Source organism: Scophthalmus maximus, chromosome 15 (genome assembly GCF_022379125.1).
Source record: "Scophthalmus maximus strain ysfricsl-2021 chromosome 15, ASM2237912v1, whole genome shotgun sequence".
In the NCBI taxonomy this organism is placed as follows: Eukaryota; Metazoa; Chordata; class Actinopteri; order Pleuronectiformes; family Scophthalmidae; genus Scophthalmus; species Scophthalmus maximus.
In genome coordinates this window covers 7,537,049-7,560,042 of record NC_061529.1, presented here as the reverse complement: position 1 = coordinate 7,560,042, position 22,994 = coordinate 7,537,049, and the positions used below count along the sequence as shown (strand labels likewise).

The window sequence follows — 22,994 nt, the reverse complement described above, 5'->3', positions numbered from 1 at the left end:
TAACAAACATAGTAAATAGAAAAAACAAGGGGAAGGATAAAGCAAATAAAAAAAGCAAAAAAGATAAAGACAGAAACTTAAAGTTCAAGACCAATAAGTGAAACAACTGTGCAATAAAAAATTGAATGTATAAAAATTTAAAAATATATAAGAATCAGAATCAGAATCAGAATCAGTTTTATTGCCAGGTAGGTAACAGGTCACATACAAGGATTTTTTTGGGGTGTTATTAAGGTGCAGGTAGCAGTCAACATATATACACAGAATTAGAAAAAGAATATAGAACAAAATAAAATAAAATAGAATAAAATAAGATAAAATTAAATTAAATGAAATAAAAAATTCACACTATTTACAATAATAAAAGAATATGTGCACGATGAAAAATTGTCACATAGTTATTATCTTTTCAAATTATACATTGGGCTTACTGGAATCACTACCTTAAATAAAGTTAAAAGTACTTATTAAATTAAAACCCTTGTTTTCATACACCAATTCTTTTTAAGGAGAGAAATGAGACCTTTATTGTGAAGTGGCTGACCGGAAGTGTTGTTGTCGTTGCCATCGCTAGCTGGTCGCCAGCAGGCGCCGTCGTCATCATCTGTACGCGCGGCGGCGACAGGAGCTCTCTCAGCGGCAGAGTCTCCGCGAGGAAGAAAACACACACTGACACAAAGTAGAAACACGTCTCTCTCTCTGCGAACCCCGATGGAGTAATCGGATTTTTCTGCGGTGAGTAACGCTTCTGTGTGTGTGTGTGTGTGTGTGTGTGTGTGTGTGTCGGTCCCCCCGTGTTGAATTTCAATCGGTGCACCCGCCTCGTCCCCCGTTCTACGCTGCGAGATGAATTCCTCTCGGGAGAGTCGAGCAGATGAACGACACACGATGGGGTCGCTGCGTTCAAGCCACTTCTCACTGTGGACGTTCGTGCACACGCAGCAGCTGCCTCTGTTTTGACTGTGAGCCACTCAGAGGAAGAGGAGGAAGAGGAGGATGAGGAGGAGGGGGATACAGAGAGAGTGGTAATGGTCTCGCAATTGTGTGCGGTGCTGTGATTATAGAGGGGCAGCAGCAGCAGGGATGGACCCGCTGCAGAACGGGGCTGACCACTGAGGCCACACACACACACACACACTCACACACACACACACACACACACACACACACACACACACACACTAATAATAATACACGGCCTGCAGACAATCTCCTATTGATTTACCCTCCAAAATAATTGTCACAGTCCGAGTAAATCGCATCGCCACACTGTTAAATATCAAATTAAAGCGGTGTCCTGATCTGGTTATCTGATGTCTCTGGAGGTGCAGCCATCCATCTTGTTGTACACTGTGTGTGTGTGTGTGTGTGTGTGTGTGTGTGTGTGTGTGTGTGTGTGTGTGTGTGTGTGGCTGGCTGGCAGCTCACCTCAGTTTGTATACATGTGCAGTAAGTTAAGGCAGCAGTTGTGTGTTGGTTTACACACACACACACACACACACACACACACACACACACACACACACACACACACACACACACCAGGGCCCTGCAGCCCTTGTCTCTGCTCCATGAATGTCTACTACACAATCGCTGTGCGTGATATGTCTAACATTCGAATGAAAGGCCTCGCATATCATGGTTCATGGACCCATTGTACGTTTCCCCCCTCAGGGCCTGTGTGTGTGTGTGTGTGTGTGTGTGTGTGTGTGTGTGTGTGTGTGTCTCACAGTATATACTCTCCTGTCATCATGCTGGCACAGAAGCTGCCACATGTCAGAGGTTCTATTGAAATGTGTCATCACAGAGGTGCAATATTCGTCTCAGTAAGAGTTTTGTTTTGCTTGTCTTTCTGTGTGTCACTGAACAAATGTCACCCAGAAGAGTCCCAGATTGGTAGAATAATCAACTGACACAAAATGAATTGGCAACTACTGGTATTCATTATTGTTTTTGACATTTCGGAGGCACATTTCATTGCCTCATTTCTTAAATGTGATGATTGGCTGCTTTTCCTCATCTTTCACATTATTGTAAACTTGAACATCTTTTGGTTTTTGGACTGTTGGTCTAACACACTTCAAGATCTGGTTTGTTTTGTGCTGTTTTGTAAACTTGAGAATTAATTGAAAAAAGAAAAACCTTTATAGATTCATCAACTGTGAAAATGGTCATTAGTTGCATCTCTGTTTTCATTATGGATTTGTCTGCCTATTGTTTACTTGACTAATATTCTCAAAATAAAACCTTTCCAGAGTAAGTTGACCTTCTCAGATGTCATAATTAGTTCATGATATTGAAAAGCGAAAAGCAGCAAATGCTCACATTTTGCACAAAACGATTCATAAAATAGGTGTTGGATTAGATTTTCTGTCAATTGACAATTAATCCAATAATCAACTAAGTGCTGCGGCTCTATGTATGGCTCGTGCGTCATTTTGCTCAACCCCAGTGTTGTTCACTTCTACCAGAAATCTTCCAACCTACATTTCTGTAGGACCGCAGCATCATTATTTCCAGCGGATTCTTGCACTGACCATTGCCCTCCATTGGCACCAGATTTGGAAAGAATAATTAAAATCCCCCAGTGCAGACTGACCGGCATAAGCAGCGAGGTTTTGCTCCTGTTTCTGGGCGGGGGGAAAAAAAGGAAAAAGTTAGTTCAGGTTACTCTAATTTGCCCTTTTGTGCCATTTGGAGAATGTCCAGGACCGAGGCACAAATCTAGCTGACTGAATGGACGTTTACAATGGACTCAGTGATTTAACAACATGACTCAACTGACTTAACTGTGAATACTGTGACACCGAGGCAGGGCTGAAACCCACACATACATTCTGTATGAAGATCAGCTGTGTGGTTTCATAACTGGCTTTGAAAAGCCTCGACACTGCGTCTCATTGTGCAGATAATCTTGCAGCCGAGTGAAATGTGGCCATTGTCTCGCTGTTGATTCACTGAATGAACTCAGTTGTCCGACACAAGCAAATATTGTAAGTATTCAGAGAATGGCAGCCGTAAGGAGGGAGACTGTCCGAGTTGTCTGGTGAACGCAACAGTGAGTTTCGTATGAATCGGAATGGGACAGAAACCCGAAAACGCTCCTCACTGGGTCTTTTCTTTGATGCACAACAGGTTTTATTTTGTGGTTGAATGAGCTCATTACATGTTGGACTTCAGTGGGATGGCCGTGGGTGGTGTGACCTTGTACTGTGGCATGTCAATGATCTGAGTGTGAAGTTAAACTGGCCTGTATTGTCTTGTATTGCTAAATGATTGTATTCTCTAAGTTCACTGGGGTTAAATAATGATGATGAGCTGTAATATCGAATACATTCTCACAGACTCAGTGCTGCAATTTCCCTTTTTTTTTAAACTATGATTTTTGCATCACTAATAAAGAACAGAAATAAAATCAGGTCGGCTGGTTACCAGGAAAGTTGTGTTTTCCGTCAGAGCAGATACGATCAACAACAACCTGTTTTAGCTTCTTGAGTTATTTGAGGATTTTCTGTTTTTCTTCATCATTTATGAAAGAAACTTGAGATCTGGCAAAAAAAACAAAAATAAGAAATTTAATATAAAATTTTAGAAACAACTTTCAACAAACACTATATCCAATACAAGACATATACATGACTATTTATTAGACACATAACAGCTAGTAATTATGTTAATTATTTAGATTACAAATATGTGATTTCTTTTTCAATGAGCAATCAGTTGTTTATAATGTATATAGTGTTTAAAATATGTAATAAATATACCATCATTATTTCCTAGAGGTTCAAGTGATGTATTCAGATTTTGTCAATCAACAATCCAAAAACAAAGATGTGTCGATTCGTCGACATAGACACAACCCGTTTTTTTTTCCAGACAGCAAATGTGTGTGTGTTTCTCAGGCCTCATTAACTGTCTCCTGTATAATCCATCAGTTACGCTGTGTGACCCTGACATGTCTGTCCTTTCAATTTAGTTAGTTAGCTTCACTACAAATGGACGAGTATCTCATTATGCCTCCGAGCTGTGTGTGGTGTGCGTGTCTCTCTCTCTCCCTCTGTGTGTGTGTGTGTGTTAGTATAGATGATTAACACTTGTGCCCGTACAGCATCGATAGAAGCATCATTTCACTGAATTAACTTCCAGTTCAGCCCAGCAGTTGAGACTAATGAGGTTGCTGTAACCCCGTCCTGTTGCCGTTTGTTCAGATGATATTGGCTCCTTCTTAGTCTCTCTCCAGCCTTCACTTCCTGATGTGTGAACGAATCCTGCTGCAGCATGGACAAATCATATTCAACAGATTTGGCCAGACATCAAAGTCTAATAACAAGGCTGCATTTTGAGCCAATCCAGATGAGGAGTTTCAAGCTGATAGCTTGGCCCATCTGTGTGTGTGTGTGTGTGTGTGTGTGTGTGTGTGTGTGTGTGTGTGTGTGTGTGTGTGTGTGTGTGTGTGTGTGTGTGTGTGTGTGTGTGTGTGTGTGTGTGTGTGTGTGTGTGTGTGTGTGTGAGAAAGTTGAGTCCACCCTCGCTTTCCCCTCATCTCTGCCTCGTGCTATTAACCGTTACAACACATTGCGGCGCTCCGATCCTGTCCACATTGGACGTCGCTCTCTTGGAGGCAGCCTGTTCATCTGGGCCTGAAAATAGCGTGATGAGCGTTGTCACAGTCTGATGTAGCCATGTGATATGCAGGCTGTGCCATGGAATGAAACGAGCCCCCGCAGCAATGATGCCTTCATCTGCTTTAAAAAAAAAGGGGGGGGGGGGGGGCTGCTACAGGTTAGGAGGAGGGACAGAGCAGGTGCATATTCAAAATGTGGTTAAGCTGCCGGTTGCTGTCAAAATGCACTTGATCTGCAAAGATGCTTTTTATTGCACCTATGCAGGAACTTCAGTCGCAACCAAGTCGAAACCCACCGTGAAATCACCACCCATCGGTTTGCGAACTGTGTGTTCTGTTTTGAAAACAGCATGGGCCTGACCGAGAGCTTGTCCCACTGCACGTGCATCTCCACCTGCGACCTGCACCTATTGGACGGTACCAGCTGTCAATTACACGGTATTCACGCCCCAATACATACATACGGTGCTTTATCGTCTGTTTTACTGTCAGTGGGACCATCATTTACAAATGCTGTATTGAAAAAAAGACCTGGATCTAGAGATTGAGATCATAAACTCCTCAGGAAAGTGTTTACTGACGTTATAGATCGTGTGAAGTGGAGTTATTTTCTCATAAAAGCTACAGAAACTGACTTCCCTTTGCAACCAGTGAGTCGCCCCCTGCTGGTCATTCGAGCGAATACAGGCACCTCTGCATTGGCTTCACTTTCTGCACCCAATGACTGCAGCAATTTTTATATAAAGTCTATGGTCACAGCGTCGCCTAGTAAACACTGCACACAAAAAACAACCCGGGGAACAACAAAGGGAACAGATGTTTTTAAACAAATGAGACGACCTTTTTGATTCTGTGCTGCAGATGCAGTACATAACTGATACTAAAGCTATGGTAGTCCCTGGACTTTTAACTTCAAGAGCAGGAAGATTTTTATAATCCCCACAGGCAGCACAATGCCATGAGATATCCCCTCATATATTCTGATCCCTCCAGGAGGCAGAGGCAATGCTATTTCAATCCCTGCACTGAAAGAGAGAATCCACACACATAAAACAGAATCAGTGTGGTGTCCCCGTCAGTTTGGTTAATATTTGCATGTGTTTTGTTTTAGACTCATGCTGCCTGTTTTTTTTTTTTAAATTGCTGTCAGTAACTCTGGAAAGTTGAATCCATTCTCCTCATCAATTAATTGATAGATTTTTTTGAAAATTATTAATCTAGAGATACTCTAGTGTAAATGCCTGTCACAATATCCTTAATAAGAATAATATGCATGGTGCCTTTTAGTGCCAACCGACAGAGAAAAAAATGAAATTTATCAAAATTGTTGTAGCAAAGTTTTCCTGTCTAATCAATAAATGGTTCATCCGTCGAGTTTACAGTATCAGAGTATAACTGTGGCATTTCTGCAGGTGTGTAGAGGCTTGTTGTTGAAGGTTAAACATGCATGGATTTTTCCTGTAGATATACCTGTTATACAGAGGAGGCTGTAAATACTCGCAGATGGGAGATGTCACAGATGTGATGTCACAGATGTTTTTAGAGAAGCTTTCCTTCTTGTGTTACAGTCTCAGCTTGGGTTGGGTCTCATACTGTAATGCTGCCACTGGGCTCGCTTGCTTCTTCTTCTGGTATTTTATGGGCTTTTATTGGCAGAAATGAATTACAGTTGTCTCCCTCTCTCTGCGGCGGCTCCCGTCTTCCAGTCAGTTAGGTAGGTGAGGAGTAAACACTGTATATGGGCCTGGTGAAAATGAAAACCATGTGCACAGGATGTTAACTCTGTGTTTGATGGGCTTGTGTTTCATCTTTTAGATTCCATAACACCTCCTGTGTACGTGCTGGCTTCAGTTAACACATTAGTGACTTTTATTTTACCTACAAATATCTCAATGACAATATGGATAAGATAATGGCGACATAGCGCAGATGTTCAGATTTGAAGTGATACTCGAATAGTCTAATGCTTTGTGTCTTCCTTTTCCACAACTTGTCTTTAGGTACTTTAAAATGTCTAAACCCTGCATCAAGTCCACAAATGAAGACGTTATGAAGAATTATGACATTTCCTGCTCATATTTTCTGTCATTCTTAGTCATAACTGTCATTAGCAAAGGGGTAGACAAAGAGCTGGTGTCACAACATTAATGCGTGTCGGAGCAGTCGTGCAGTAGTTGGTTTAATAGAAGATCTTTGTCTTCGACAACACGCTGTACTTGACTTTGTCTGTGCCCCCGGTGCAGTGCTCGTGTCGTTTTGCAGTGTGCAACAAGTGACACATCTGTTTACACTTGATGTAAGCATTTTTCTCGCTTGTAAATGTAAAAGCGTCCTGAAGGAATTCAGTCATTCACTGTGTGGAGCTTTCCTCGTAACCGTTAAGCTCCAGTGGCCTTCAAGACCTGCCTCTGACTCCAGCTGCAAACTGTGGTTTCCTGAGAAAAGATTTCCAAAAACGCGATCATTATTATTTTTCAAGTATTAAGTGAATCACGCCAGGGCTTCATCTATTATTGCCATTTCATCAATCACTTTCTCGATTAATCTTTTGGTCTATAATGTCGGCAAACATTCAAAAAAGAAAAACCTCAACCAAATTAAGTTTGCTTAGAAAACAAGACAGATTTTTTCGCTATTTTTGCTTAAAAAGTGACTTAAATTATTAGTGATGATGAAGGCATTAAATCTTTATTCTTTCTACAGAATGACTATGTCATGAACTGACTAGATGTGTGAGCTCTAAATGCAATGAGACGTATCTTCTGGCTGATTCTGTTCCCTTTACAACTATCCTGTGTGTGATGTTGCAAATTATTTATTGGTTATTCCACTTTATCTAATGTTTTAGTCCGTCACATTGGCAAACACATTTCTCAGAGGACGATAATTCATCCCGTTGCATTCATTACCCTTGGCAGGAAAGAGGCACCACCTGTGAGTCGACCAACTGTACCGATATCGTGGGTGTAGCTGGGTCTTTAGCTGGGGTCAGGAGCGGTGCATTAGTCTCTCCCTCTCTTCCGCCATCTGCTGCAGCGCCGGCGTTTGCCTCCGAGCTCCACTTCTGTAAACAAGTGTGTTTCCAATTAGCTGTTTCCGAAGAAGTCAGCTGGCCAGTAATGCCGCTGAAAGACCCCGGTGCCGTCAGCGGCCTCTTCCCAGCCCAGTTGTACCCGGCTTCGTGAGCTTCCAGGGCTCAAATGGGGGCGCGGTGAGCCGAAATGTCTTCGAGTAAGGCTCTTCTCAAGACAGGCGGCCTCACTCCCAACAGAAACTGGTTCGGCTTTGCCCTAGTGATGCTCTGTCAGTCCCCCCCTCCCCTCATGAGACTCTGTAAAGCCAAAGGGCAGTTCGCAGTTATGTGTTTTTCTTAGTTTTTTGCTCCCACTGCTGTGGATGTATAGATGGCTGTGTGGCTCCTGGTAAAGCAAACAAAAATAGAGCGCATGCCAACTTGTAAATGCAATTGCTGGGTGTAAAGTGTGGTCATGCAGCAAGAGGGAGAAGTAAACTATGATAATTAGTGCCGTTAAATGCTTTCGTGGGTGGCTATTCTCAGCGAGTATCTCACGCCAACACCAGTGTGTACACATATTTACATCAGTGATCACGTTAGCCCTACTCTGCTGCTCTGTCCCATCCTGTTCCCCTGGTTAATTAGTAATGGACTTTAAAGTATCATGTTTAATTTCGGGGCTAATTGAAAGATTTTTCTGAAGGCACAGTTGCTCTCAGAGGAAGCTTTGTAATAATGGAATATTGAATCATAATTTCCCCAATGGAGACGGCTTTTGAGCTATTACTCTGCCCACGCACTAATTCCATCTCCCGGTCTCTCCGTTCTCCCCTCACCCACAGAGAGGAGAGGATGGGCTGTGTCCAATGTAAGGATAAAGAAGCAGCAAAACTCACTGACGACCGGGAGACCAGCCTCTCGCACAACTCGGGATACCGCTATGGAGCCGACCCCACGCCGCAGCACTACCCCAGCTTCGGGGTCAACACCATCCCCAACTACAACAACTTCCACAGCGCCGCCCCGCAGGGGGTGACTGTGTTCGGAGGAGTCCACACATCCTCGCAGTCTGGGACGCTGCGCTCCCGGGGAGGAACAGGTGAGGTTGAAATCCATCTTCTCGTCTGACTCTTGGCAAGGAAGTGCATTTCCTTAAAATGTCAAGCTGGGCTTTTAAGACAAGGCGACACTAACTGTGAATTATGTAGCTGTCATTAAGTAGGGGGTCAAATTACAAACGAAGCAATTAAAAGACGAATGAAAGGTCAAAGTTGTAAAGATTTCTGAAGGCTGACTGGCTCCTATCCAAAACCGACCTGTATGTTTTTCTAGTGGAGTGTTCTCATTTCAAATTTTAAATATTCTTATTGGATGATCGTAAATAAACCCCATAGAAGCTGAAATTGCCGGCGTGTTTGTGTAGGTTTTTGTTTTTTGTGTATTCCAAAGTAAAAAAAAGTGATTCATCTCTGATGTGTGCGGACATTGTGGCGCTGCGATAAATTTCATCTTTCTGCACAAGATAAATGTCCACTGGCTGCGAGTTAATGGAAAACGGAGTGACCTAAATTATCTCCGGTGCTCTGCGAGGCACATCTGACGACCGGAAAGATCAGACATTGTGCTGAATAGTGAAACAGGCTTCTGGGGTTGGAGTGATGTGCTTTATAGCCTCTCACCTCAGGTTTTAAAGATGCATACGATGTGCGATGTATAAATTAACAGCATCTCCTGCTTTGATGTCAACAACTTTGGGCCTATTTTTTTTTTTTCCGAAGGTTAATCCCAGCACAGATAAACACTCTGCAACTGCGGAGTCAGCATCACCAGTATATATGAATAAGAAATTACTCCAGGAGGGCAGCACAAAGAGTCACGGAGGAGCTAATTTTAAAAAATGCCTCTCAAATAAAAGTCAACTGGGACAGAAGTTGAGCAGAGACCTCACCCGACCCCTCTGTGAAGACTGAAGCTCGTCTGCCTCAGCGACACGGGGCACTGCCGGTCGCTGGGAAGTGTGTTTCTGTGGTCAGTGCGTTAACGGGGCAAATGTGCCGGGCCTCAAGACTGTCCAGGGACGATTCAGATCAAATCAGAAAATGAAATCATTTTAGAGTTTCAGGCTTATTAGGAGATACGGGGAGACTCCAGGGCTGTTCCAGATCACATCAGATGAATTTGATTGCCCCATAATCTAGACCATAGCAGCGTTAACTGTTCACTCACCATTCAGAGAGGAGGCTTTGTCTGATAGAGTAGTCAGTTCTCTGGCTTTTGCATACAAAGCAAGGAGATTTAGTTATTTGCATGATAAGCTTGCAATATATAATACAGATTTCTCCGTCTTAACTTAATCTTGTATGTGAAAGTCCATACAGTATATGGAAAACATTAATATCATAAACTGTGAGGCTTTGAATCTTCTAAAATAAAGCAGCAGATGGGGCGTAAAGAATAGATGAAGACGTACATAACGAGCAGCCCATGTGCTCGACAGATGAACAGACCACAAGCAACTATAAAACCACAATGAGAATCCAAATCCAAACAGTTCATCTCTGCGAACACTAACCACAACATGTAACGTTTTGTTTTCAAGGGGTGACTCTGTTCGTGGCTCTGTATGACTACGAGGCCCGGACCGAGGATGACCTCAGCTTCAGAAAGGGGGAGAGGTTCCAGATCCTCAACAGCACGTAAGTGTGAAAATATCTGCGTGACACCATTGAGGGTGGCGGTCTGTTTTTCGTCTCTGTCGTGGATGTCTGAATGCTGCGTTTGAAAGGAAACGTTGTTTTCCACGGGCACAGACGGAGAGAACTGATTCTGTAATGTGTTATTGACTTGACCTGGTCTACGCAGGTTGTTATGTTTAAAATGTGATGGATTTCTCACAGATTTAATGTTAGCTGTCTGAAATGTGTCTCGCGTCACGTCCGCGGCTCCATTTGCAAGATGAAATAGAACAATTTAGACAAAGAAAAACAAAAGGATACGTACATTTCGGCCACAAAAAGACAGTTAACGGTCGGTTAACAAGTGCTTCATTCTAACCCTGTTGAAACGTGGAATCCTGTGTATTCAGTTTGATGAAGAAACTAAATGTCAGGATTGTAATTCAGAATTTTAGACGGGATGCCTGTGCTTTCATAAAAAAACAAATGCCATTTTTAAAAATTTGTTTTTTCTGCCAATAGACATGTGCATCCACTAGATTTGAATGTTTATTTGTGCACAAAGTGTTCATCTCAATCTGTCTCTGTTTATTCCAACTTCAACCTCCATTCCGCGTCTCTCTCTGTCCTCCTCCTCCTCAGCGAGGGAGACTGGTGGGAGGCTCGTTCTCTCACTACAGGTGGAACTGGTTACATCCCCAGCAATTACGTAGCTCCGGTGGACTCGATCCAAGCTGAGGAGTGAGTAAAACTTTGTTTAACATAAGCACACGCTCGCACACAGTCTCAGGGACGCGGCAGCTTCAACAGCAGAGAACCACATCATAAATATTTGAGAGCTCATCTCACGGCCTTTTTTGTTAAATGTGGCATAGTGGCACGTACAGCAAGAAAGAGTTTGGAATAAAGAAAGAAAATTGCTCAAACCAAATATTGTGATTCATAGTTTGAACCCATATTCTTTTTTTCTCCCGGCAGCTGGTATTTTGGTAAATTAGGTCGAAAGGACGCAGAGAGGCAACTGCTCTCCAACGGCAACGCCAGAGGCACTTTCCTCATCCGTGAGAGCGAAACCACCAAAGGTACTCTCTGACCGAGCTCCATCTAACACGCCCAATGCTTTTAAACAGACAGACGTGTGAATAAATAAAGATTTAGGAAAGTGCAAATTAGAGGCAGTTTATTTATTGAAGAACTCACAATGAAATCCTCAGACATCACAAACCTAAAATTCAATTTAGCATCATGTCATTAGTTTTTCAGATGTTCCATATTCGTTGCCCTAAATCCTTTGCACATCGTGCTATATATATTTATATATATTCAATGAAAAAAAAAGCTATGACACACATCACATGTTCCCTAATCCCTTATGAAAACCAACTGGGTTTAGTGCTATCAGATATTTTCCTCTGTCACTTATGTTTCATTTATCGTTTCTGTGCCAGGGGCCTACTCCCTCTCCATCCAGGACTGGGACGACATCAAGGGAGATCACGTCAAACACTACAAGATTCGCAAGCTGGACAGTGGAGGCTACTACATCACCACCAGGGCCCAGTTTGAGACGCTGCAGCAGCTCGTACAGCACTACTCTGGTGAGACCACAGTTGTGACTTGACAGACCTACTGTATGTCTGCTGCCTCTCTCTTAAAAGAATAATGTTGTTTAATAATTCTTTTGATATAATTAAAAATTCAAACTACATGTTTGATCCAGCCAGGGCTGCGGGGCTGTGCTGCCGCCTGATCGTGCCGTGCCACAAAGGCATGCCTCGTTTGACCGACCTGTCCGTCAAAACCAAAGACGTGTGGGAGATCCCGCGAGAGTCCCTGCAGCTCATCAAACGTCTCGGAAATGGCCAGTTTGGAGAAGTCTGGATGGGTGTGTAGCCTCTCATTTATTTTTGGGGTCAAGTTTTTTGGCACAAATGGACGAATTCTACAGCTGTGAGCAGTGTTGCAAAACATACTTCATGTGTTGGGTCATTCAAAACTAACACCCATCTAATGTTACCCGCAGGGAGAAGTGTTTCATTCAAGACTCTGTGTGATCTCAGTTATCATTTTGACTGGAATCGAGACTTTTGAACTTTCCATGATTTCTGATTGGATTCATGATTTGAATTCCACCTTTAGACCAGTTAGAACTTAGTAGATATGGAAACTGTAATGTCATTATTTAAACTAACAACGTAACTGATAACTTCAGTAGAATTCAGAGACTCATTTTACTTTACTTTCATGTCCGTCCATTTCCCTCATAATTTTAATGGCATTGTGTGTTTTTTCTTGTCAGGCACGTGGAACGGCACCACCAAGGTGGCTGTGAAGACTCTGAAGCCCGGCACCATGTCGCCCGAGTCCTTCCTGGAGGAGGCTCAGATCATGAAGAAGCTCCGACACGACAAACTGGTGCAGCTCTACGCCGTGGTGTCCGAGGAGCCCATCTATATCGTCACCGAGTACATGAGCAAAGGTAGAAGATGTTTTTTATAGTGACGCTTAAAAAAGACACTATGAATATTACATATGAATACGTGCACACACCTACACAGTGTGTACATAATTGATTCATCTGCATGGACAGTACAGTATGTGTCCTATTTCGTAGCATGCTGCTCAGTCCCTTGTTCGCATTACTTTACTGTAGAAAACACAATTTATTGCAATATCACAAACACTAGGTGTGGTTTTTACAGGAGAGATTTAGCTCAAAAACACTGGTCCTTGGCTACCACAGCAATAGCTAACAAATACAAACCTGAGCCAATTGTAACGTGTGGCAGAAGTCCCAGAATTGATGTCACATTAAACAACAACATGTTGCTTCAGTTTTTGATCCAAATCTGAGTCGAGCTCTTGCAGCTGAAAAAAACTGCTTCTATCCTTTTCATCTGTTTCCCTTTTTTTGTTTTCTTATTTTTTTTCTTTTTTAGGGAGTTTGCTTGATTTCCTTAAAGACGGAGAAGGACGAGCGCTCAAGCTGCCAAATCTAGTGGACATGGCCGCTCAGGTACAGGAAAATGATCAGAAATCCTCTTTAATCTTAGCCAGCCGTCTCCAGTGAGTCCACAGTTTCATTAGGGCAACTTCTCACCTTAGCAAACCAAAATGGCAGAAATATAAACTCCATGTAGCACATTATTGTTTTGCTTTCTGGCTGGTCTGTGAAAGCTTTATACCAAGACCAAATGGACAACAGGTTATCTCAATTTTGACCGGAGCACTCGATCGCTGCAGTTTGTATCTTATTCCAAAGCCGATTCATCACTTCCTGCTGGTCGATAAGTAATTGTACCTGACACTGGAGTTTATTTTGCAAATCTATGGGTTTTCAGCAAAGCTGATACAATGGATTTAAACTAAAGTAAATCTTCTTGCTCAGCACAGATTTAATCGGCATAAAACACAGTGACAAAAAAACTATTTTGCTTCCCAGGTGGCAGCAGGAATGGCATATATTGAGAGGATGAACTACATCCACCGAGACCTGCGCTCTGCCAACATCCTAGTGGGAGAGAGTCTGGTGTGTAAGATCGCTGACTTTGGTTTGGCCAGACTCATCGAGGACAACGAATACACAGCGAGACAAGGTAGGCTCGTTCTACTTGGGATGCACCAGCTTCTTGTAAATCCATCACTAGGATTTTGTTTTGAATTCCTGTTATTAGCAAATACTTCTTAGTTTTCAAATGATTGATTTTTGCTAAATCAGTCCAGACCATTAAAACTGTTTCAGCTTGTGAACTCTAATGTGTAAAAACCGGTTGCTAGGAAACACCACACAGGTGTAGTCCAATGAAAAACAATCAACTGTGTAAACAGAAAGTCACTGTAGCATCACACGCACACACACGGAGAGCGCAGACGTCCGCCAAGGCTGAGCAATCCCCCACCTGTATGCTGTCACACCCAAAATATAATTATAATTATATATTTGTGAAGATATGACTCAAAATGTCAAGTTGCACCCTTTATCTTGCAATGGTGAAGAAAATTCATAACTCTCTGAGTATCTTGCCAACAAACAAATAAACAAACCAAACACCAATCGCATAGCCAGGTTGAAGTTTGAAAAAGCTGCAGAAACCAGCAGCCACACTTTAAAGAGAAAGGACTTTTTAATACATTGGTCCACATTTTTTCCCCTTTATAGCATATTGTTGGAATAATAGAGAATGTGAATGTGCTTCATCTGTCGTCTAAGCTTTCTGTAGTATTCTCTTGGACCCCAACCACATCCTCTTCTAAAAACCCTCATCGTCAGAGGAAAAAGTTGGCGGGCTGGCAGATGACTTGTTCCATTTAGTCTATTCCAAGACACATTTTACACTCCCCCCACACACACACACTAATTGTCAGAATAAGTACAGTAAAATAACAGAAAAATGTCGTGGTGACACCAGTGGAAAACAGAAGTGCATGTGGCTTCACTGTGGCACAAACAACAAAATATCACATTTAATAAGGGCACAGTTGAGGCTCGAAGACGGAGCCCGTGTTAAACCCGAAAATCAATCTGTCACTGTGTATCTTGTTGGAAAGCAGTGGTCCTACTCTGAATCACTTGTTCTCCTGAGTCTGTGTTGGCAGACGTGCAGCCAGGAGGACTTCCAGACTCCGTTAGTCACTCTGTCAACATGTTCACTCACTCATTTGTTTGTAGAGTTTTAAATGTTTACTTGTTTGGCCTGTTCCAAATGCAAACTGAGACGGAGAGAGATAATGTAATATATTTCCCCTTTCTCCCTCCTGGTGGGATGTTATCATGTTCTAATAAAATCACAGCTGAAGGAATAAATCCTTACGGACAACGCTGACCTACTTACTCCTTAGGTTTCGATAAAGGTCGTTGCTTTCATTCTCTCTTGTCTTTCCGCTGAAGTCCCAACAGTGACGTAACCACAAAATGTAAAGTGTCGTCTCGGAATGTCTTTCAGGTGCCAAGTTTCCCATAAAGTGGACTGCGCCCGAGGCTGCTCTTTACGGGAAATTCACCATCAAGTCAGACGTGTGGTCGTTTGGCATCCTGCTGACAGAGCTGGTGACCAAGGGCAGAGTGCCCTATCCAGGTGAGAGTGTTCACATCGGTGGATTACATAATCCCAACCTCGTTTCCGGTTGATCGCTCGCGTTTGAGTAATGCAGCGTGTGTGAGAGCGCTCGAGTCTTCCGAGACAACGGCCGTGGTTCAGCATGCTACAAAACAGAGAGCAGCGTGTTGCATTATTCATATGACATTGTACATTATGCAGAGAATTGTTCCCAGCTGACTGTGTCAACACGTGAAATGATGGCTGTGTTCATCTGCTCCCCAAATTGTATTCAAGGCATTTAAGTGTCAGGGCGTGAGTTGCAGAAGAGTCGAAAGAGCTACATTTTTTGACAATTTAGGATTATTTGAAACCCATAGCATGGGTGGGAAATGACCCTCTTATTCGTGTACATGTGCTGGTTCAAGCGTCTTTTAAAGGCCCAAGGCTGAGTTTGGAAAGCTGAATTTTCAGTTCAGCTGCATTTTTTTCTGTGTTCCTCTCTCCAGGCATGAACAACCGCGAGGTGCTGGAGCAGGTGGAGCGAGGCTATCGGATGCCGTGCCCGCAGGACTGTCCCTCGTCCCTGCACGAGCTGATGGTGCAGTGCTGGAAGAAGGACCCGGAGGAGAGGCCGACCTTTGAGTACCTGCAGGCCTTTTTGGAGGACTACTTCACTGCCACTGAGCCCCAGTACCAGCCAGGGGATAATCTCTGAGCACCACCGCCCTCATGTCATGTCATTGTACTGGCTTTCCACCAGAGGGAGCCAGACTCCACACATTCTCTCCCATCCTGTGGCGCTAATGATCTTAAAAGCTCATCGACTGACTTCTTGACTTCCAAGCTTCACACACATACACACACACACTCACACACACACACACACACATACAAAGGGACGGACTGCTGCTCTGTCAGCAAAATGACTATCACTTCAGTGGATGTTTTTTGGGGGGGGTGGGAGGGGGCGTTTCAGATGACCGGAGAGTTAAAAATGACTGCCATGGATGAACCATATAAGTTGTGGAAGTTGTATGTAGTGTAAATATAAAATGCTTGTTTACTTATCTTTTTTTTTTTTTGGTTTCATTTTATATTACTTTTGATATTTTGGAAATATGTGGGTTTTGTTTTTTAATCCAAGGTTAAAGTTATTTCAGATTTACGGCTCGTGGAGAAACGTGAGGCTCACAGTTGTTAACAAATCGTGACATAATAATTGTAGGAATGCTAACAGTTAGACTTCATGGACCGAGATATCTCAGAATTTTTTTCTGGGAGTCCACTGACCTTTTTTACGAGGTTAATATGACGATACTGCTCTCCTCTTCTCAAGGAACTTAGATGTACTTATAACACCTGTTCTTGCCTTTTCATGTTTAGTAATATCTCTTATAACGTAAGGGAATGCCTTCATGCTTTCTGAACACTAACTTAGTGCATCATGGACTCTTGCAACCAAACTTGTGCGGCATCTGCACTGATACCAAGTGCATCCATCGCTTTTCAGCTTCAGCCAGAAGATTTTTTTAGATCGGCTTAAAGTAACTTTTAGTTCAGCTTAATCCACGGGGGCGAACTTCCTCTCCAACTGCAACCATTGTTCGGCTGACTGCTGATTATACTGACAATGTTTTAAAAAGTTATGTTTCCTTATTTTATGGCAGCAGGCTGTGCAAGAATTCTGCTTTGTCTTCTCGCTTTCGGCAGCCAAACAAAACAAGCAAACTGCCACATACATGACGGGAATGAAGGATGGTTACCTGTGTTTGTCCCTACATAACGTGTTCCTGGAAATTCCATGCTGTTTACGAGACCAAACATTATACTTTTACAGTTTTATTTTGCTCAGCATTTTCGGCCAGCCTCCCGTGTCCTTAAGAAGACATGATTATGTAGATCGAGCAATCTGCAGATTTAAGTATCAAACTTCTCTCCTTGAGTGAGAAGGAGCATCCCAGGACAATACGCCATTTCTGTGTATGTTTGTTGCTTTTCATGAGTGGAAAAGTGAGCGACAACAAGATTTTGTATCACATATTTACCCTTATTCAGTAGAACACAAAATGTTTTTGGTCTCTGCATTATTTATTGTCTCTGTCTGTTACTTGTACACAGCTGGTTTTGAAATAAACAATCTTGCCATCATCAGCCTTTGACTGGGACACAATTGACACTTTTCAGTAGCTGGTTTTGAAAGCTTCCCTTTCTCCACAGAACATTCTGCACCATAGGGCACATTTCCTTTTTCCAGCACTGTGTGAATACATGCGGCTGAAATGACAGTGGTGTCTGTGAGAGTGATTTGAGTTTTTCTGGTTTTCCTTCAGTCTGGACTTGACACGAAGACAAACATGACTGAATTCGGAATATATGCAAATCCCTTTGTCGGTGGCCATCGTGCAGTTAGAGGCCTAGAGGCTAGGAAGCCATTTCTGCGGTGCATCTGATCATCTAAATCATAAATACTGAGACTGAGCTCAACTTTCCTGGCCGCTTTGGCTGAGGAACACAAACACCACATTCTTTGCTCTGATTGGATGGAGCTGACGCATGGGAGAATTTGCATATAGCAGGCTTTAACAGACACACACACACACACACACACACACACACGCGCCTCTGCACTGACAGGAGTGTAAAGAATCCAGCAGAGAACAGGTAGGTCATTGTGACTCGCTCTGTTTCAGACTAACCCCACACGGCCTACTGGTAGGTACAAGAATATGCTTCATGTGCTGTATATTAATCGCTGCATGCATGTGAAATTGTTACTTGACAATAGTACATGAGAGATGTTTTAGTCCAACTATATCTTAATCATACTGCCAACCTGCCTAGAACTGCATGTTTTGTTGTAATTCACTGGCATGAGTGTAAAAGTAAAAGTGCTTCCTGCTTCTGTCTGTTACATGCAGGACTGCAGGGTATGCTGACGTTGCCTGGCTAAGATGAAGAAATCTGAAAAGGAATCAGAAATGAAAGTGTTCTCCGCTGCAGATGAATCCAAAAATTCCCTCCGACGTTCGAGCCCTGAAATCACCCTAAACCAATTTCTTTACGCTGAACCACATCGTGAAACAGTCACACCGAGCTGCTGCATGGACGCGGATTATTTTTGCCAAAGCCAATACAGAGGTGGACAAGTGAAGCAAGAGTCGAGGAGCTGGCCAGCTCCTGCGGTGCGGCATCCAGAGCCGATGGACCACAAACAGCCCGAAGATACAGCAGGAGCAACCTTTGCCAGGATAAATATCCATCATGAACCTCGTGGAAGCTTTGGCCCGTATCCTGCAGACACCGGGCGGAGTGACACGGAAGGAGAGTGCAGCTGCTGGGACTGTGGACCAAACCAGCGTGGGACAGCGGAGCCTGCAAACAGAGACACAACCGGGTAACTGACAAGAAACTGTCTTAAACAATGGTGTTACGAAATTCAAAGATTAGAGCATAATTTGGATTTGCCTCGAGCATAAAATTGAACTAAATATTAGATGGCTTTTTTCTTTTTGACACTCAGAGGGGAGTTTGAATACAGTTCTCAGCCGCAGAGTGATGAAGAAGAGCTTGAGCTTCCGTTGCCACTGAGATCTGATGACGAGTGGCAACACTCACATCAGAGTCCCTTTCCACCTCCTCACCACAACGTGCACAACTATGGTGAGGAAAAAAAGATTCAGTTTGTATGTTTAATGTTTTGCATGTTTCTATTAGTAAAAAGTAGTAGACTTAATTTTCGTTTTGAAAAAGAGCCACACTCACTTATTGTATTTATTTAATTTATTGTTCATAGGGAAAAAGCAGTTGGGTGAAAGATATTCCCTGCAGGCCTGCAATTACAGTAATAAGCTTTAATTATAGAGCACTTTTCAAAATCCCCATTACGAAGTGCGTTACAATGGTAGCGTGCACAAAAAACAGAAGGGCCATAAAATCATCAGTTAAAATCATCACAGGGCTTTTCCGATAAAAGTACGTCTTGAAATCCCAGTCCCCTTTGGTTTTCAACCGGGCCACTGGAATGGACGAAAGTATGGTGTGTTGGTGCATAATATGCTGCTAAAAGGTCAGAGGCAAGCTTGAACAGCGACCTCGGAGAGCCTTAACAGTAATCAGTAAATATTTAGAATCGACTCTAAAACAGACCAGGAGCCAGAGGCTAGCGGTTAAAAGCCACGCAACTGAGTTCTGAGCAGTCTGTAGTCGGTCAACAGACGGCTGTTACGTTTTTCCAGGTGACGTGAGATGAAGATATGTGTACAGTTGTGTCTTTGGGAGTTAAGAAAGATTATGACAATTATTTTAAACATTTTATTTATAAAAACAACATCATGAAAGCTTTGTGATGTGCTGCTAAAAACTTAAATCGCACGTATAATGAGAATAAAACTGGTCCCAGGACCAGCCCCTGGGGCACACCATACTTAACAAAGGGAAATTAAGAGACGTAATTGTTCACAGAAACACAGAACCTTTTCAAGAAGTAGGATGAAAACCAATCCTAAACTGCACCAGGTATCCCAACTAATGTCCTCGGCCTGTGCAACAGGATGCTGTGGTCAATAAACGTCTTTATAAAAACAGGTTTTCTGGATTTTGTTTTGTATTGTGAATTTCACTCTTAGTGGCATACTGGTAGCTTGTGTTAGATCCAGTGCAAACAAGAAAAGATGCCATAGAAACAGCTGTGTTTTTAACCATCCCATTCTCACGTGGGAACTTGCACAACGTTTTGGGGGCATTTGGTTTGCTCCAAAACAACCTCTTTGGTTTTTTTTTTATGAGTAAACACATTTCTGACCACCAACTTGTTTGAACAATATATTTACAGGCCTTCATCATACTATGGATGTCAGATATTACCCCTCTGCAGGAGAAGGGCAAACCAACATCAGCCCACTCAACAGATACCCACCTCAGCCATGCCACCACACCTGGGGTGACCCTCAAACGTGGTAAAAACAAAACCAATTTTTGGATTGCAAATGCTGAAACCAAAACATGTTTTCTTTGTTTTGTTTAAGCACTGAGCCAGGTGCTTGCAACACAGGCCAATCACGCGTCTGCATCACGTAACAGAAATCGATGTATCTGTCTTGCAGCTTCAGGCTCCAACGTCATGATAATTGTGTGAGTGGCAGCGTGACACAGCCAAGAGTGTCAGTTAATGTGCCGCAGTTCTCCGTGCCGCCCGTGGAGGGAGTGTCCCAGGTCACCGTGATGAACCTGAGCTCGGCCGGAGCGGAGGCATCAGTGTCACATCCACATGAGGGAAGAAGAACCGTCAGTCTGCCCGATGAGTGCCGTGAGTCACTTTATTCCATCACGTAAACTGACCATGCTCGTGGTTTAGTTTTTTTTTGCATGTGTGGCCCATTTGGACTTCTTCTTTCTATATTAGTGAAAAATGAATGTCGTTAGCGCAATGTAGAAAACAGCAATTCAGTCTTTTCTTTCATTGGGTTACCAGAGGAAGCAAAAAGGAAACGTGGGGAAATTCGGCATGAGCACAGTGCCTCAGTCTGTACGTTTTCATAAAAACATCCTAAGTAGGGCAAGAAGGGTGTGTCGTTGATTTATGTCTCCGTGCAAACCTGCCAGGCCTGTTTAGGGGCTTGGTAAAATAAACAAAAATAAATTCTAATTTAAGGATAAACACTGTTGTTTACACATTTCTTTTGCTGGCAAATTGATTTAAAATGTGCTGACGGCAGTCATTAATCATTATTCCCTCAGGACAGAATACAAAAGTGAAAATGATAATAATACTAACCAGAAAAATAGAAACCCATTTATTTAACAGAAACCCAACTTATTTCAGGGCTCTTGTATTTTATCAAATCATCATTGTTATTTACTTAATGCTACCAACTAAAAATTACTTAATTCTGACATCATTTTTTTGTTCAATGATCTCTTCCCTTCTCAGGAGACATTTTTATAACCTATTCTTCGGACGTGTGCTCAGAGATGGTTCCTTTTGTGGACCTCCTCACAAAGCAAGGCTTTCGACCAGCTGTAAGCTGAAATCTCTTCACTCAAAAGTCTGATTAAAAAAAGTCCAGTTCAGAAATGTCTGAATCTTTTTTTAACAATCAACATTTCACTTCAATTGCACAGATTGACCTATTTGAAAACCCCATTGGAAGCATGGACATCAACAAGTGGAAGGACAGTTACCTAAAAGATGTAAGTGAACTGATTTTAGCAGAACCATTGTTGTCAAATTGTCTGCAAAAATAGCTTTTGCAGACAACCTTTCGCAGACAAACTCAAACAAATGTTACTTAAATTGTTGGAACATTCGTAATCCAGTTATCTCTTGTGTGTTTTTAACAGCCATCAATCCTGATTATCATCGCCATCAGTCCAAAGTATAAGGCGGACATCGAGGGATCCATGGTGGACAGCCATGGTCTTCACACTAAATATATTCACTCCATGGTGAGACAGTGTTAAATTAGCCGCTATTCCGAGTAGAGCTTATCTTCTTACGTCTAAAAATCCGATCTTGCCAGATGCAGAATGAATTCATCCAGCAAGGCAGCCTGAATTACAGATTCATTCCAGTCCTCTTCCTCAATGCCTCCCAGGTCAGACTTCTGCTGGATAAATAAAATTATTTTTACCCTCAAAAAATATTTTTTTCGCCATCTGCTCCTCTGAAATGATTATATATATTTCATGAATATACATGCACTTTTTACAGAAGCACGTCCCAGGTTGGCTTCAGAACACACATGCTTACCGCTGGCCGCAGGACACGGAGGATTTGTTACTGCGACTGCTGAGGGAGGAGAGATATGTTCCTCCTCCTGTACCGGTGGAGCTCACCCTCATCATCAGGCCTGTGGCCCCAAGTGCCGCGGCTACACCGTGAAGTTCTGTACCTGTGTTTATGCGCCAGTATACTGTATGTGTTTGATGTTTCTGCTTCTGTCTGAATATGTTCTGAGTTATTGTGTATTTATGATTAGGATTGTGTATTTTTATAATCTTCAACATTGATCCAGTACAAGTCAATAAAGATTGTGTTTTGGGTTATACTGCATCTTATGTATCGTTCTTTTACAAGTGTTTCAGTCATTTTTAAGTAGGCTGCGACTTTAGCATCAGTCTGGGAACCTTTGTGCACTTGTAACTGACACGTCCCAACAACTTGGATGGATTGTCATTAAAGATGGTTCATGTTTCCCCGTGGATGAATTGTAACCTCTACACTCTTCATATTTCGCCACACTGACAGATCTGCTAACATCACTGTAGTTATTTATTTAGGCCTTTTTTTACACTGTAAACTATTTCAGGAGTATATTGCATACATATTTAGACTCTAGGACTATAGTACTGCCTGACAGTTGAAGATGTTGCAGGGTTACAAAGGAGCACAAGATGGTGCTGTTTTCATGCCCCACGCGGGACCTTTCCTTTAGGTTCACTGGTGAAGTACTTTATAATTTTGGACACAAGATTATTTTGAAGTTGCAACATGTCCGAATCTAACATAAGAACATTCAGTTAAGGTGATGGGTGGCGACAAACCGAACAGAAATAATTCACCCACGCAAGCACTAGTAACTGCAGGAAGATGGGGCCTCCGCTGCTATAATCATAGCATGTGTGCACGATTTTTTCAT

General features: G+C 42.6%; 2 protein-coding genes across 4 annotated transcripts; both read left to right on the top strand.

Annotated features, from left to right (window-relative positions):
* Positions 1 to 581: 581 nt before the first annotated feature.
* fyna (FYN proto-oncogene, Src family tyrosine kinase a) lies at positions 582 to 17,505 on the top strand. 2 transcript variants are annotated; one of them, XM_035611046.2, is made up of 12 exons: positions 582 to 735; positions 8,486 to 8,742; positions 10,243 to 10,339; positions 10,961 to 11,059; positions 11,297 to 11,400; positions 11,767 to 11,916; positions 12,039 to 12,203; positions 12,618 to 12,797; positions 13,258 to 13,334; positions 13,761 to 13,914; positions 15,262 to 15,393; positions 15,864 to 17,505. In XM_035611046.2, exons 2-12 carry the CDS (start codon positions 8,496 to 8,498, stop codon positions 16,070 to 16,072), a joined length of 1,614 nt encoding a protein of 537 aa, XP_035466939.1. In that variant the 5' UTR covers positions 582 to 735; positions 8,486 to 8,495; the 3' UTR covers positions 16,073 to 17,505. The 2 variants fall into 2 exon arrangements, with proteins under 2 accessions (XP_035466939.1, XP_035466940.1); XM_035611047.2 differs by lacking the exon at positions 582 to 735 and adding an exon at positions 4,887 to 5,065.
* Positions 17,506 to 17,617: 112 nt separating this feature from the next.
* LOC118286548 lies at positions 17,618 to 22,408 on the top strand. Of its 2 annotated transcripts, none has more exons than XM_035611048.2 (10): positions 17,618 to 18,018; positions 18,276 to 18,751; positions 18,878 to 19,017; positions 20,189 to 20,312; positions 20,460 to 20,662; positions 21,287 to 21,375; positions 21,478 to 21,546; positions 21,697 to 21,801; positions 21,876 to 21,950; positions 22,067 to 22,408. In XM_035611048.2, the coding sequence occupies exons 2-10, from the start codon at positions 18,309 to 18,311 to the stop codon at positions 22,235 to 22,237; spliced, it is 1,419 nt and encodes a 472-aa protein (XP_035466941.2). In that variant the 5' UTR covers positions 17,618 to 18,018; positions 18,276 to 18,308; the 3' UTR covers positions 22,238 to 22,408. The 2 variants fall into 2 exon arrangements, with proteins under 2 accessions (XP_035466941.2, XP_047183215.1); XM_047327259.1 differs by having other exon boundaries at positions 17,618 to 18,069.
* The last annotated feature ends 586 nt before the right edge of the window (positions 22,409 to 22,994 follow it).

Coding starts and splice junctions, on each gene's coding strand:
- fyna (XM_035611046.2), top strand. CDS start 8,496: ATGGGCTGTGTCCAATGTAAGGATAAAGAAGCAGCAAAACTCACTGAC. Junction 11,060..11,296: donor GACTCGATCCAAGCTGAGGA/GTGAGTAAAACT, acceptor TTCTCCCGGCAG/CTGGTATTTTGGTAAATTAG. Junction 13,915..15,261: donor CGAATACACAGCGAGACAAG/GTAGGCTCGTTC, acceptor AATGTCTTTCAG/GTGCCAAGTTTCCCATAAAG.
- LOC118286548 (XM_035611048.2), top strand. CDS start 18,309: ATGAAGAAATCTGAAAAGGAATCAGAAATGAAAGTGTTCTCCGCTGCA. Junction 20,313..20,459: donor TGGGGTGACCCTCAAACGTG/GTAAAAACAAAA, acceptor TCTGTCTTGCAG/CTTCAGGCTCCAACGTCATG. Junction 20,663..21,286: donor CAGTCTGCCCGATGAGTGCC/GTGAGTCACTTT, acceptor TTCCCTTCTCAG/GAGACATTTTTATAACCTAT.